Consider the following 16,552-nt stretch of genomic DNA (forward strand, 5'->3'; position numbering starts at 1 on the left):
CTTTGCCACCTTAATGTTAAGAGTTTACCTGCACCCCAGCGCAGATTAAAATGCCCTAAGCTGCACTGCAGGTAGAAGGGTAGCCTTGGTCTGGAGCAAATGTGTGCCACTGATAAAGTCAAGAAAATGACCGAATGGAAACAGACATAGGCTAGGCCATGTAGCCCCAGCTACTATACAAAGGAAGTTTGAGTTCTATGAGTGGCTGTTAAGCTGTTTGGGGAACAGCTGCACCATTCCATACAAACATGGAACGGATGTTAGCTAAGATGGAAATTGCGTTCCTCATCCTTTACATGTTGGTTCTGCAACTGTGGCAGGCTGAGTTGTACACTTGATCCCCAGGAACCATAGGACCAGGTCTGGTCTGCAACATACTGCTTACTCAGCAAAGGTAACCAAGAGAACATAACGGCCATACTCGGTCAGACCAAAGGTCTATCAAGCCCAGTATCCTGTCCTCTGACAGTGGCTGATGGCAAGTGCCCCAAAGAGAATGGACAGGTTATCAAGTGATAGATGCCCTGTCACCCAATCTCAGCTTCTGACAAACAGAGGCTAGGGACACCATTCCTGTCCATCCTGGACAATAACCATTGATGGACCTTTCTTCCATGAATCTATCTAGCTCCCTTTTGAACCCTGTTATAGTATTGGCCTTCACAACACCCCCTGGCACTGATGTCTTCTTTAGAGGGCCACATTTTGTCTAAAGAAGAAATCAGTCTTGATAGAAAGTAGAATCTCAGTTATGAACACCTTGGGAATGGAGGTTGTTTGTAACTCTGAACAAATTATGGTTATTTTCAAATGTTTACAACTGAACACTGACTTAATACAGCTTTGAAACTACTATGCAGAAGAAACGAAACAAGCACAGAAAGTTTCCTTACTTTGGCAATTTTAAAAAAAAAACAAAAACTTTTTTTTAGATTTTGTAGTTCACATTCAACACAGTACTTGTGCTGTATGTGTTTTTTGCTGCTGCCTGATTGTGTACTTCTGATTCCAAATGATGTGCGTTGTTGACCGGTCAGTTCATAACTGAGGTTCTACTGTACTAAGGTTGGAAGAAAATTGCAGCCCCAGCAGTTAACATGTAGTAACAGCACACTCATGGATTAATTACTGCTGGACCAGGTAACCTGTATGAAAGTCTCCAATATGATCTACAATATATGCATCATGCTGTTTAATTGAACCTTGCCCCTGTGAATGAATTAGTTGGGTAATTTAAAGTGCAAGCATGTTGAGGCAGGGACCTGTCTCCATTTCCACAGTGCTGCCTACATGCCATCCAAAATTGGGATATAGGATGGTTAAAGTAGTGTGTACTACCTTTTATAGTTTGGGCTTAGTCTTACTACAAATGGTCTCCTACAGCTAGGAATGCTCAGTCCCAGCTGAGTGGATAGGACAGAATGCAGAGTTTGAAGACTGCTTTGATTAGTACTTTTTCCTCCTCCAGCTATGTGGTTAAAGAGTGAAATAGGCATGACAGGCTGATCCCAATATAGTAATAGGCAAGGACTGGGCTGGTACAGTTCAAATTTATTGGCAGACAGAAGGAGATGTGCTTGCCCTGCAAAGTGGTCCTTTGCCCATGTCAGCTTTTTACACATTGAACATTTATAAGCAATCCTCCATCCAAGCTTTTGGAGAGTTTTCCTTACAGTTTGCCAATAAATGAGTCACTATGATTTTACCATTATATTGGCATGTGAGCTCTTTGGTAGTGGGATGTTCTGTTCATATGTGGGCACCCTGTTGGTACACTTTAGCCCAGCTGCCAGGATCCCTAAATTTTGACACACAATAATCCAGACAGATTGAGCACCAAGAGCAGCTTTGGAACAGACTCTTTATTTTGCATTGTATCTATTACAGTGTTGGAAACTTAGATACATTTTTAACTCTGAATGTGTATAAATATCTTTAATCTGTACACATCATACTAGTCCACACTAGAGTCAGGTGTGTATCCTCACAAGGCCTATCAACCAACCATGGTACGGCTATAATGTACCTCTAAAGGGCCACACATTGGAAAAATAGCCAGAGTTGTTTGTTTGACTTTTATAAAAGAAAAGTTTAAAAAAAAAAGTTGAATCACTGTTGGCTGTTGATGTGGCTACATCCTGAAGTCCCGTTCCCAGACTTTTGATTTGGGTAAACAACCACATACTATTCCTCCCCTTTGTGCCATGCTCACTAGTGGTTCCATAACGCAACCCACACATGAGCGGATAAAAAAAAAAAAAATAAAAATCAGAACACAGCACCAGCTCCACCCCGGGGGTTTGGCTTCATAGGGGTTAATGCTTTGAGCACTGTTACTGCAGCAGAATAAGCCTTTTAAATGCCATTCCTAGGGCCTGTAACAGTTTGCTTCTAAAAAATGGTAGACATCTTCAGTTTCTGGGTCCCTGGATTGTTCCAAAGAGGGATCCAGAACAGATGAGGAAAGTTTCCAAAATACTATTCACTCTCCAGTAGTCTTTTCTCCAGCCCAGTATTGTAGCTGGGTCTGACAGTTGTACCCATCTCTTCTCCTCTTGTACTGCCCAGAATTAATTTTAAAATCCTGATCAGTTGTGACACTGGTTGTAGGTCATTTAACATAAAAATATTCAGTTGGATTATTTTGGAGTTTGCATAGACCTGTGCTGATCAAAGGCTTATTCACTCAGGAGTTTACCATATCTGTAATATGGAAGGGTAAGTGGCAAGCAGGAGTTCAGGTTTACTAGAGAAACTAGATCTGCACCTCCAGTGAAGGAAAGGAAAGTAGGATTCAGATGAAGAGCTCCACCTCCTTTAGGGTTCTTTCGAAGTCACTGCAACAGTTCTGTTGTGCAGGCAGCTGCTGCATGTTCTGACTACAGCTGCCTGTCTATATAAGACACCAAGCACAGGTCAAGTCTTAAATGGAAGGAGGATATATACATTCCTTGATCATCAAATTCAGACAATACAGAGAGCTTATTTGCTTTAAGTCAACTGAAGTAGCTCAAGCTCCACACAGTAAAAGGATGAAATCTTAGCCCCAAACTGAAGCGATAAGGTATTAAAGATGACATTAACGCAGGGCCAAAGGAGAAAACTAGAAGTTTAGACTGACTAGCTAATTCTAATGTTCTAACCGATGGAGATACTAGAAGCCTGGGATGCTTTGCACTAAAATGAGTAATTCCAAAGGGATCACTCTGATATGAGTCAGCAGCCTCTAGCCCCATCGTCACCTTAATCTGGAGATGTCTGCCACACCAGTCTGATGCAATTCAGTTTTCAGAAGGAGACTGTCAGGAATGCAAGCTCAGCACTAGTGCTGTTTTACAGCGTGGCATACAGGCCCCAATGGTTACGGATTAGGAAATGTGACAATGGAGATTTTAGTCTGTACATTTGGCTGAGAAGATCCAGAACTCCACTGAGATAAGGTCCTCACATTTTTTATGACAGGACAGAATGGTACCTACTGTGGGCAGCCTTAAGACTCTTCTGTTTTCTGATAGTCAAGAGAAAGTAGTACTTTGCTTAGACATCACTGGTAATTTGCAACATATTAGCAAGTATCTAACCTGGCTAAATACAGAACCAAGCTGAAGTCCATCTGGGTTTAGACCAGTTTAACACTAGAATTTGGATCAGTTTTTAGTACCATACAAGGCCTCTGCATCAATGGATCTTCCATTTTTTGCTACTGCAGTGTTATGATCCCCTTTGGGACACCTTGGTTCGACACTGTCGTAGTTGAAGCTTTACTGCACCCTTTAAAAGGTCAGAACATTCATGAGTTCTAATTGGACTGCTGGATTGTGAGAACATGCCAAGACAGCTTATGAGAGAAGAGGCTGGTCTAGGAATAAACCCCCCCCCCCCCCCCACACACACACACAAAAACACAACCAAGAGTGCTTCAAGTTATGATACATGCAGAGATCTGAGAATTATGAGGGAAGGGATCCAGTATAATGGCACAGATTAAACTTTTTCTAAATACTTTGAGAGATTTCATTGTACCAGTTATCTGCCCTGGTCATGTACTAGAGACTAGAGAAACCCAAACACTAGCAGTTAACTGTAATTGCATGCTTGCTTGAGGATCCTTCCTCCAATTATCCCTGACATGTTCTGTGTTGATATTGCTTTCACTCTGGGTTGTAGTGCTATTGCTCTAGGTAACCAATACAGAGGAGGTACTGCCAACAGTCAGGAGTCCCTAAACGACAAGAATGGGGAAACTAGTTTTTATAGCTAGCATCCACTGGGTATGCCATACTTGGAGGTATGCTAGATGCGCACAATTACTGAGCAATATAGTATGCAGGAAGTAAACTAGCCTCCAAAGAGATGGTGGTCTCAGAAGATAAGTGTACAAAATTAACACCAGACCTAGGGGATTTATGATACCCAAGTTGCTGACAGCACAAACTTAGCACTGAGGTTAACTGAATGGGCTGGCATAGTCTGTAGTGCAACCACTGCGTGCAGTGCAATATTGATAGGGAAAAAGGCCATAGATTGTTTAACAAAAACAGTAATATTCAAAATAAAAGTAGACCCATAAGATGAATGCTTGAATTTCAACATCTCTTGTAGATCTACATGGCACTTGTGAGAGCTGAGAAAAATAGAAGCAGCTTACATGCGGGGGGGGGGGGGGGGGGAGGAATGAATGTTTGTTAAAAACTAAGTGGCACACCCCAGGACAGCATTTGTGGAGGTTCTGGAGAGAGCTTATCTACAGACACTTAGCATAAAATTTAACAAGGTTGACATCAGCATGGATTCTCCTGCACTCTGCAAGAGCAGCTTTCCAAAAGCCAAACTTGTTCCCTAATATCAGTTATAAAGTTCCAATTCAGAAGACAGCAGGAAGTGATGCCCTTTTCACAAGATTTGGTTTTGGGGTTTTTTTGTTTTTTTTTTGGGGGGGGGGGAGGGGAGGAGGGCAGGGTGCAAGATTTTTTTGGTAAACCAATTATTCCCCCATTTTCTATAAAAAGATGTCAAGCTAATTACAAGAAGGAACAATACCTCAATAGGTGGCTTGGGCTTAAGTATTAGTTTCTCTGGTTGCTAAGGGAAGGTTTGAGTTGTAATTTAGACAGTAGTTTACTGCTTTGTGTAGGACGGGCTCTTGCTATCAAGGACAGAAGCAAGCTTCTTCACAGCAGGAAGATAGTAGGGCCACTCTAAACAAAAAGCCATCCTTACTACCTCTGCAGCTTTTGCTACAAGTTTGTTAGGTAGTTCCACATTTCATTTCAGTCTTTTATTTCAGGGACCAAAAGTCTCATTTTAAAAAAAGTGATCTTGCAAAGCAGATCCCAATGCCTCTTCATGCTGCAATGAATGGAAGAAGCTCCAATGGAGTGAAGAGCTCCATTTCTTTTGCATGGTCCTGAGGTAATGCATAGAACAAATAAAACCTTGGGTTTTAAGCGATTTACATCAGAAGACTAAGATTGTGGATGAATAAAGATCTTTTGGTTACCTTTTTGCTATTGAGATGCCATCCTAAAGCCATGGAGGTATCAGGCTCTATCCTGGAAGGATATGTTCTCTTTACCACGGTCCTAATATAGTACTCTGGTTCATGTAACACCTCAGATAGCTGACTGGTGGAATAGCAGCTCCAAGAGTGTCTCCCTCATCAAGGGACCATTGGGTCACAGGTGGCTTTGGAACATTTCTCATAAGGCCTTCCCCATAGAACCTGTCTATGGAAGGGATACATTACTGCTTTTCATTTGCCAAAGAGGGAGCCTTTCTGGAAGAGTAAAAGCAAGATGGGGCTCAGTATTGACCAGATATCACAGAAAGACACAGCCTCATGGGAGAGAGAGCTGAGGAGGAAGGACACAGAGTCCCACACAAGTCTTCTCCAGTTCTGGGTTTCAAAGTTAACTTCCCTTGGCTGTAGATCCAATTTCAAATACAATATGAATATCCAGAGTCTAGTTGGTAAAAAAAAAAATTAGACACTGAATAGGTTTACCCTAAGCTTAAAATAAGGTTTTATTGATTGTAGAACGGTTCAATCCCACAGTGAATTTTACCATCTCCATGAAACTGATCATATGAATTTTGTTCCTCTGAAGCCCTTCACTTGATAACAGTTCCTATTCAACAACTGGTTATTTCCTACTGATAAACAGCTTGATTCTGCAGATTTAGCCCACCCCACCTGCAGGCTTTCAGGCAGCCTGGCTACCACATTCTGTGGTCACATCCAGCCCCTGAAGGTCTCCCAAACAGCCATGCAGGAGAACAATCCTTTTTACCCATCCACATTCTCTTTGTACTCTCCACAAAGTGGGTGTCTGCTTATACATCAATTCAGGACAGCATTTTTTAGTTTCAATGATCCCTGCAAAGCAGTTTGCTACAGCATCCATTTCTCTTCCAGATCCACTGCTGGATTATTTGCAGATACAGAAAGAAGAGGTGAGAGAAAGGTGTCAGTGCAACAACTGAGCTTTAGGGTACATCCTAGAACCTAAAGTACCGTATGCATGGCCATGGGAAAACACATCATTGATGCTAGTGCTGAAAGGCCTACAAGTGGAAGGAAAAATAGCAGCAACCCCACCCCCCCGCCTGCCTCACAAAAGAGATAGGAGAAAGAACACCCATGTGTATAAGCTTCACTTAACCCTCAGTTGCTCACGGATATTTTTAATGGGGAAATAAAATCTCTTGAGGCAAGCAAGATTCTTGAATGAGACTGGACCAATTAGATTGTAGGTAGGCTGACCCCCAACATCCAGGAATATACTCTGCGATCATACTGATGGTATTTGAGACCTTAAGCAGAAGGCTAGGCTTGAATCTGAATATAAATCCAGATTGCTTATTTCTTCATCTTCCATCAACTGCATAAGGATTCATTAGAAGAGATTTTAATTTGCATGCTCTCCTTTAACAAACTACCCCAATACATATTACATTGAACTACACAATGAATCTTTCTTTCATAAAAGCCTCAATACAAAAGACTTCTCAGCAGCTACCCCAAGCTTTAGAAGATGGACAAAAGGATTTCTCCCCACTCTGTTTAAAGAGAAGAGGGAGGGGATGCACACTAGCCAGAGGCATGTGAGTGAGCCACTGGGCTAATGTAAGTGGCTTGTCGAGTAACCTCACAAACCTTAATACATTTTTTAAAATGCAATATTCAGTTTCATTCTTCACAGATAAATGAAGGTTCCAATTTTAATGTGCTCGCTAGGAGTCCAAGTTCCCTGGTAGGCTTCTAAAGATCCTGCAATGGCACAGTACTCCAGTACACCATGGCTAAGCTTTCACACGTGCTCCACAAGGCTATATCTAATATTAAATAATTCACCCCAAACTTGTACTGCAGCAAGTGATAAAGGAACTTTACGCATTTAGAGATCACTCTAGCCACAGCCAGCTACCAGTCAAATGCACCGATTTTTTTTTTTTTTTTTTTTTTTTTTTTTTAAAATGTGAAGGACTTGTGAAATTAGATTTCTTGATTTCATACAACTGGCACCATGCTTTGTTTCTTACCCTCTTGAAATTCCCAGTCCCAAAGGCATCAAAACTTGCACTTGCTTAGGACAGCAAGAACAGGGAGGGGATGCACTCAGCAAGTCTATTAGACACCTCGGTGAACCATGTTTCCCCGTCCCCTTCCCTCAAATCCCAAAATTGTTTGGGTTCTCCATAGCCTATTGTGTTTTATATCACTCTTGGCTAAGTAAACTCAATCTGGAAAAGGAGTTTAAGACAAATCTATGTTTGCTTGTACAGTACGTGAGTAAACAGAGGAAAAGAAGCAGGACAACCAGTGAGTGAGTTCATAGACCATCATTTCCAGGTGTACCTGCCTCACAGTATTCTATTTACATAAATTACAGAAATTTCATATATATTTTTCTCTGAAGCCCAATTAGACAAATATCTACCTATATATAATATATAAAAAATACAGAGCTTTGACTCTTCCTTTTGAAGTAAAATGTACATGATCCAACTGTGAGCAGAAAGTAATCCTGAAAACTCAGGCCCTTTGCTACTGGAGTTAACACCGCACACAATGCTCCTGTCAAGTGTAGCTATGCCCTCCTTCCTCCCCACCCCATAACAAATAATCCACCCCCACCCCATCCATTCAGAAAAAAATCCAAATCTTAATACATGTTTTCATGAAACAATTTTCAAGTAAAGATGAAGATGGGTTTCACCATTTCAACAGTTCTGTGACTTCAATCAGTAGCAATGCAAGTGAAGCCCGTGCAATGGCAGCTGTGCTTCCTCTTTTCAAAGACCACCAAAACATCTCCCCCACCTCTCCACAATTACCATCTTTGGGGTTTTGTTGCTTTTTTTAAATACCAATAACAGTTCTTTTAAAAAAAATTAATATTTTTAAACAAAGGGAAAAAATCCTTCCCCAGGAAAAGTCTCCCCACTTCTCCTTTGTCCATTTACAGTATGTTTCAAGGGGAACTTGGCCCATGTCCAATGGCGCGGTCCACTGAAGGAGAGCTGTGAAAAGGTGAGGGGCTAAACTTTGCTCTTGGCAGATTAGAGTCTTTAACAAAGAGTAAGATGTGCAAAAAAAATTAAATAGATCAACCCTAGCTTCCAGGATTAATGTTGTCAGAGAAGAGAATGCTTAACTTTTGATTTGTGTTTTTCCCCCCCACCCACCCCCACTGAAATTTCATTTAAGTACCCGAGGTAACAAGTGACACAATATTTGTGAAAGATCACCACAAATTAAAACAAGAGGTGCAATTTGTTACCTCCGTGTCCTTCCTCCACCTTGGTGCCTGCTTTAAAGACATGTATGCAGCAGCAAAAAAAGTGTAAAAAATAAAATCCCCTTCTTTCCATGAGAGCAAAGCATTGCTTCTAGCTGTTCTTGAAGGAGGAACTGTTTCCTAATGGGTGGCGTGGGTGTTTGCGCCTTCTGTTTGTAAGGAGGGGGAAATGGGACTATAACTCTGGCTGCTCCCAGTTGATTTCTGGCAAGTTCATGGTGTTCTTCCCCATCTGAACACATTATAGCTGGAAGCCTTCCATAGGGGCCTCAGGCTGCTGGAAGATGAATTGCTGCTGGTTCTCGTCTACCTGGGGAGCCAGGTTGGAGTCGTCATCCTCTACTCCAAAGTAGTGCTCAATCAAATCAAAGGCCTTCTGGTAGATTTCCTGGTTCTCATGACTCTGCAGGAACTCTATCTTATCCAAGCCTTAGGAAAGAGAAAAATGGAATGTGGCAAGACTGATCAGGACATCCATATTATTCCCTGCCCCCATCCATCCTTCACCCTTTCAACTGTTTGGGGCCACAAGACCACCATTTGTTCAGCTTGCATTTTGCTCACCTACCCCTTCTCCCCCCCGCAAGGCCATGCCCCCTTCCCACCTACCCCCTATTCCTTTTACCCCCCACCACCTCACCTTACAAGTGCATCTTCTCCAGGCACTTAATTAGTCAAGCCATGCTTGTGTGACTCCATAATAAGGTGGGCAGCCCTTCATTCTCTCGTGTGTGGCTGCCCAGGAGTGCACCTTAGAGGGAACTATCCACGGACCACCTGAATGGAGCTTGCAGACCACTGGTGGTCCATGGACCAGTTTGAGAACCTCTGCTCTAACACATCCTGCATTACTTCCTCTTGGGAACAAGTCACAGCAGCAAGGCCAGTGAGAGCCACTTACCATAGGCTTCTTCAATGAGGCTGCAATAGGGGTTGATGCCTGTGCCACTTTGCTTGGCCTCCTGCTCACCGAGCCGCAGGATATTCTCCAGGCCATTCAGGGCCACTTGAACAATCTTGGAGTCCATGACAGTCAGCAGGTCACACAGAGGTTTGATACAGCCGAGGTTTACCAAGTACCTGAAGAGAAGGCACAGGGAAGACAAACATTCAGTTTATCAGGAAGGAAGGTTAAGTAACAATGTGGCATGCATTTAGGTTTAAAGGGCCACTGTCAGGTTTAAGGAAATTTGTATTTTAAATATTGCCTAACAGGTAATACCCTTTTCACCATTAGCTATTGAAGCTGGGTGTTTAAATTAGGCACTTTAACCCCTCTCTCTCAAGAGCTAACAACCAGGGCCCTTATTTACAATGTGTTAGCACTTAACTCCCATTGAAGTCAGAATCCAGATGTATTAAAGGTGCCTGACTTTATATGCAGCAAGTTTGACATTCTACTCTGGTTTGTCCAAGCTGCTTGAATGACAAAGTAAACTATGAAACTGGAGTCATCTGTATCTCTTGTTTACAGTCACATGCACTATTTAAATCCCAACAAAAAACTTCACTGGAATTTAAAAAAAAAAAAAAAAAAGATTCCCATGGGTCTTAAATTTTGCAGCATATCTTTAAATTTAGCCTCTAGTTAGCCAGGTATTTATACCCTTTGATACTGTGAAAGATTTATACCCAACATCTGTTTAAATTTAGACTTGCAAAATTATTTGTGCATTTCCTACACAAGCTGCAGAAAAAACAAAGTTACCACCACTAACTCACCTGCATAGAGTCCATATTACATTTTTCCTGTGTAAAGCACACAATACTGACAAAGTGATAATGTAATGCTTGTAATGCTGCTGCTGCTATTAGATGCACACTTAATAAATTTTAAGGACACAGAAATGTATTTTGAATGAAGCAGAACAGAAAGGGTTTAAAACCCAAAAGCAAGTACTGATGGATTAGGAAATTAAAGTACTTCATTGGGTTTTGAATTGTACCCAAGCCAGAGTGTCAGCATATGCATGTCAGGTACATGATGCAAACTAGATACTTCCAGAATTATACTGCATGGCCAACATGCTGAAGACTTGTAAGTGCATCCTTTGTGTGGCACAAGATTTTTAAATCAATACTGTTTATGCTACATTTGAGGTGTGTTTTAGTTATATAAAACCAAGTTACACTACGCTATAGCTCAGACTTTGAATATGAACAATGACTCTTCTGGTTCTCAACAGCTACAGTCTCAATGGTGACTGCAGAAGCAGCACCAGTAAGTTATCCCTACTTGAATGGCTTTACAGCAAAAATGTATTCTCTTCATTGAAAGAATTAGAGCCTAGGGAAAGCTATAGATACATGCTGGATCTCTGAATATATCTTGGAGCTTCTTTCAAGGCCAAAGTAACCAGAGGAGTCGATGGACGGATGGTCACAAATGCGGATGGCAAACTGATTGTACAAAGTTGCTATAGCTTCATGGAGTCAGAGACAAAGTACAGATAAAACAGCCTCTCAATTTACCTGATCTGCTCTGGGGTTCCTCCTGATGTCGCATTCGTGATGGCCCAGGCTGCCTCTTTCCTTGTGCGGAATTCTGCTTTCTGTAAGATTTCTATCAGCACTGGGAAAATGTTTGCATCTATGACTGCCTGAAGGAAGAAGAGAGAAGCAGCATTTAGAACAGCCCAAGTGACTCCTAAAAAGGTAGCAGGCTCCGGGAACAGAAACCTATAACCTTTTCAGTATCCCCATCTGCTTTCCCTACCATGTCCTGTAAGCGTAAGATTAAGTTTACTGTCCAAGAACTTAAATCTCCTATTATTGTACCAATACCACAGGAAGTCTTTGGTCACTGTGTGCATCTGTTTGGATATAAGCCCTTAGAAAGGATAATAATCAAATGCTGTACACCCATTGAAAAGCACTATTCTAAGTGTACGTCTGAACTTTGGAACCACAATGAAGAGGCAGATTAATCCTCATCTCCCCAAGCTCACTCAGTGATTAGACATTTAGAGCATGTTTCAGACCAGGCTCCATTTGTGGGCACAATTAGCGTCACTCAGATGTCTAAATATCATTGTAGGTGCAGTCAAGTAGAACAATGACACTAATTGTGCCTGCAAATAACTAGAGAAAAAGGGAAGGCCAGGGTGTAAAATGTGGCCTTTAAAACACCAACTAAGAATCACATAAGCTTTGTTTTAATGGTGCTCCGTGGATCCAGAGTGCTGCAGGTGGACCTGCCGAGGATTCTAGAAACTGTACCTGTATCTGAGCCCTGTTTCCAGCTGTGATGTTAGAAATGGTCCAGCAAGCTTCCTTCCGGATAGACTCTTTGGGGCTGCTTAATAAATGAAGCAGGCAAGGCAGAGCTGAGCAGTTCAAGATCACCTTAAGAGAAGAGTACAGGATAGGATGACACCGTTCGCCTTCCTCCGCTTCCATATAGTGGATACTTTCAGCACATCTTCACTAAATTCTTATGGGGAAGAATATTTTCTTCCAACATTTTCCAGAAACTCCTGCCACTGAATGAGGTGTTCCATTCGGCAGCAGCAGGAAGAGAACGCTTTTCCTATCCCAAAGAGGCAGGTGTAGGATCAGACATCCCAATTGCAAAGTGTTCTACCAGGAACGCACTGTATGTGGTTCAGGAGGCAGACAGAAGACAAGCCTCCCTCCGCTGCATCCTGCTCCTCATCTCCTGTTGTAGCAGAGCTCAAGGAGGAGGCGGCAGCAGAATGAGTCATCCCTAGAGTTCTTGGATGCTGGAAATTAGGAATTTCAATGACTGGAGTCCTGAGATTTGGCCACACACATTGGCTACAATGAGATGCTCGTATACACTATATTTTTCATAAGCACCAATACATAGAAGGGACTTTTGTTGTGGCTAAATCTTGAACTATTCCATCATGGCTCAGTTCATCTTATGGGCAACCCTGCAGGTTGAGCCATTCCTGTTTTGATTAAGGGGTGGGTTTTCTAACCTAGATTCCATCTTCTAGTGGCAAGTCTAGAAATCTGAGCGCAGATCTGTCATGAGAACTTTACCCCATCGTCTTAGTGATAATCTGGGTTTTTATCTGAGATGTTTTAAATGCTCCCTCCTGCTCAAACACTGAATTTGAGAAGACCTAGTAACATCCCACTCACCTGGGTCTGGATGTCATCACCCGTCACAATGTTGCCTACAGCTCGCAAAGCTGGGGAAGCTACTTTATAATCATTGTGCCTAAAAGAAAGAGGAAGGGAAAGAAACATCAGTCCAAGCCCCTTGCAACAGAATCCCTCCACCCTCCTCACCCCCCAGCATCACCCCCATTTAGTTAAAATTCCACCATCAGAAGCATACAGCAAAATGTGTCCAAACCAAAGACTGTCATTGAAAGAGCAAGGATTGTGTCACCATAAGAACATTCTTTATCCTCTTACAACCATAAGCTTCATCATGGGCGACTTCTTGTCACCTTCAAATCACTCCTAAACTTTAGTCTTTCATGCCCCTCCTCACTGTTGTGGCATCCAATTAACAGTAATTAGAACACTCCTGAAAATGTATTTATTCCACAAACCCTCAAGATGCAATGCAAATGAAAGCCATCTGCATTAGACAACACAAAATCAACAAATCTAAAATAGAGCAATGACTCTACAGACAGTTCGATGGATTACAGGAGTGTCAACAAAAGACAAGTTTATTTGGAATGTGCTGTATTTATTCGGTTATTGATCCTTTTCTGCTAACATTATAATAGAGTCAACAAAAGATTACTTTAAGCTTCCACAGATGAGTTTTAAAGCATTAGAGCAGCACAGAGTGTACGGTCTTAGTCTGGCATCAACACCATAGCCTTTGCACATTCATGGGTTAGACTAGCTCTCAGGACCAGCATTGTCTTTGTGTATCATGCTCTTCCTAGCATAGGGCACTACAGCTACACTTCCAGCACTATACAGAGACTTTTCCCCCTGTCCGATAGGCCAGCACAACCCATGTCACGTATTCCCACATACCCATCGATACTAGATAATCCCTCTGACACAAGCAGCCTTAGTTTTCTGCCCATTGGGCACCAGTTTGAAACATTAGTGCTGTGGTGAGCTTTACCTTGATAAGCAAAGGGTTAACAAGACAAACCCATATTCACATGGGCTGTTCAGTCCAAGGTCTTTGCCTCTTATGCAGGGCAACACACTTACATTAACAGCTCTACCAGTCGCCGACACACCCCAGAGTCTATTACTGCTTGGATTTTCTCATTGGGGCCATCTGATAGGTAGGAGAGTGCCCAGCAGGCATCTGCCAGCAAGTCGGAGTCACTGCTGAATAATAATCGGGACAATACCGGCAAGCAAGGAGACACCTAAAAGAATAACCAACAACCCCCACCCCGGAGAGAGTTTAGAAAAGGTTCGTTGAGAAGAGGCAAGGCAGCTTTGTGTGCAAGCATGCCAAATGTCAGTGTGTGTGACTAATGAACTGGATGCCATCCTATGGGTGGGGTTCTCACCTAGATTTCTAAACCTACCACAATTAACAGTACCAAAGAACTGGTTCAAGTAACATCAGAAACTAAAGTTTCCATTCATACATTTGATACCTAGGACCTTACATATATTGTTCAGGGGCCAGTTGTCTGACAAAGTGTTAGAGTTGATGTAATAGGGGTAGTTTTGGATACACAGGTTCCTACATAGTTCTCACAACCTTGTAGCAAAAGAGATTCAGGTTACAACAGGGCCTCTCCAACGCTCACTAATCCAGCGTATAAGGGGTCATCCCTCTCCAAAACTAATATCCAGTTATAAGCTTTTTACCATTCTTTATAAAATGAGCAACAGCTGGACTGTTTGCAGCTTGGATGACAAGCACTCTTCTCATGTAAGAAAACCTCATTTCCTGCCCCTTTGATAATCTTGAACAGCCAGTACTGTTGACAGGGACCCCAACAGTCACCACCGTACTTGGTAACCTATGTAACGGTGCACAGCCTTACACATACTTCTAATTATCCATCACTGCAGCTTCTTCAGCCTTATCGAGGGAGTTGTCAAGTAACAGACCTTAACCAGTGTTAACCAAAATAGGGAGCAAAGATCCTCCAGTCCTGATTAATGTTCATGCTGTTACTGACCATCTTTTTTAGAGGACAGGGGCACCAAACAGAAGGGGTATAGAGAAGAGAAGGCCCTCCATGGGTAATAAGTCTGCTGTGAAGGATTTCTATATTTTGAAGTTTGGTTTGTTCCACATTGGAACAAACTCCAAAGTTCTGCATTCTCCACTAAAGAGAATGGAGCCCCAGCTCTGGGGCAGCCTGCATGGCCTAGATCAGGGGTTGGCAAACTACAGCCTGGGGGCTGGATCTGGCCCCCAAGCAGTTTTAATTCAGCCTTCAAGCTCCCCTTGGGGAGCAGGGTCTGGGGCTTGCTGCGCTCCAGCCAAGGAGCAGGGTCGGGGGCCGCTCCATGTGGCTCCCAGAAGCAGCAGCATAGCTCCTCTCTGGCTCCTATGCCTAGGGGCAGCCAAGAGGCTCTGCTCCACACGCTGCCCCCGCCTCAAGCACCGCCCCCGCAGCTCCCCTTGCCTGGGAACTATGGCCAATGGGAGCTGCAGAGGTGGTGCCTATGGATGGGGCAGTGCATAGCAGAGCCACCGAGCCATGCCGTGGCATAGGAGCCAGGGTGGGGGAGGGGACATGTTGCTGCTTCCAGGAGCCACTTGATGTAAGCGCCACCCAGATCCACCCCCACACACACCCCAACCCCAATTTTGTGAGCATTCATGGCCCGCCATATAATTTCTATACCAAGATGTGGCCCTCAGTCCAAAAGTTTGCCTACACCTGGCCTAGACCCTGGTGTCCCTGACTCAGAGGAAGTCCAGCAGGTGGACTGCCAAGGAGCCTAGGGATGGAAAGCTAGCAGGAAACAGGCAGGTTTCAAAAGCTGCCTAGCAGCCCTTGTCCCATCAGGCCCCCGCCTTATTACCAACAGAATTTCATCAAAATTGAACCATCTCCATCAAATGTTTAGATGGAGATCAGCAAACTCCAAAAAATGTTAGTCTGAATGTTTCTTATGACCTCTAGAGGTAGCAGACCTCAGGGTCTTTCTGGGGTTCCCTCTCCACAACAGCTTCTGTTCCCATTAACAGGAAAGGATTCATTCCTCACTTTGTCAAATTCAGGTGGTGGGTTCTTCCCTCTGCACAAGTTTGACAAGGCCCAGACAGCATTTCGAGTCATTGTCAACCTGGTGGACTTGGTGAGGAGCCTAAAAAGAGAAACAACAGCTATTATACTCCCAGGTTAAGTCAGCTGAGTTGTCTTTAAACCAGCACATGACTCAATATGAAGGAACGCAATAAGAGTCCAAGAGGTTCGAGACAGCTGCACCCCTTGCTAAGCCCAGGTCTGAAAAATTCAGATCATGCTATTGTTGTATATTTCATGAGCATCATGCACAGACCGTGAGGAAAGATGAACTGTGGGTACCCCTAGGGCAGAAACAATAGCTGTTTAACAGCACAACTCTGAACAGGAAGCATATACTGTCTTCAACTAAAATTGCTGGGGGGAATTTAGGTTGGCAGAATGTGATTTCTCAAGACTGAATTTGGCTAAGACATCCAGATAAGCGCCCACGCTCTGATGAAGAGGTCCATGGGATCTTCAGTGACCACAAGTAATCAGGACCTCATTTTTAGATCTCATCTGAAAAGATCAGCAGTTTTAGGACCCCAGAATACTAGTTCAGTACTGACCCAGGAACAATGCTATTTGCAATACAAT

General features: G+C 43.0%; 1 protein-coding gene across 3 annotated transcripts in view; it reads right to left on the reverse strand.

The window, feature by feature from the left end:
• Positions 1–1,843: 1,843 nt before the first annotated feature.
• Positions 1,844–16,552, reverse strand: part of KPNA6 (karyopherin subunit alpha 6) — a 38,385-nt gene continuing 23,676 nt past the window's right edge. For all 3 annotated transcript variants that reach the window (XM_037881518.2, XM_037881519.2, XM_043532055.1), the window contains 7 exons: positions 15,935–16,034; positions 13,959–14,122; positions 12,912–12,990; positions 12,021–12,146; positions 11,274–11,401; positions 9,703–9,881; positions 1,844–9,230 (listed from right to left, as the gene is read on the reverse strand). In XM_037881518.2, coding sequence (XP_037737446.1) covers positions 9,043–9,230; positions 9,703–9,881; positions 11,274–11,401; positions 12,021–12,146; positions 12,912–12,990; positions 13,959–14,122; positions 15,935–16,034 — 964 coding nt within the window. In that variant the 3' untranslated portion in view covers positions 1,844–9,042. The remainder of the gene's footprint in view (positions 9,231–9,702; positions 9,882–11,273; positions 11,402–12,020; positions 12,147–12,911; positions 12,991–13,958; positions 14,123–15,934; positions 16,035–16,552) is intronic.

Source organism: Chelonia mydas, chromosome 19 (assembly GCF_015237465.2).
Source record: "Chelonia mydas isolate rCheMyd1 chromosome 19, rCheMyd1.pri.v2, whole genome shotgun sequence".
In the NCBI taxonomy this organism is placed as follows: domain Eukaryota; kingdom Metazoa; phylum Chordata; order Testudines; family Cheloniidae; genus Chelonia; species Chelonia mydas.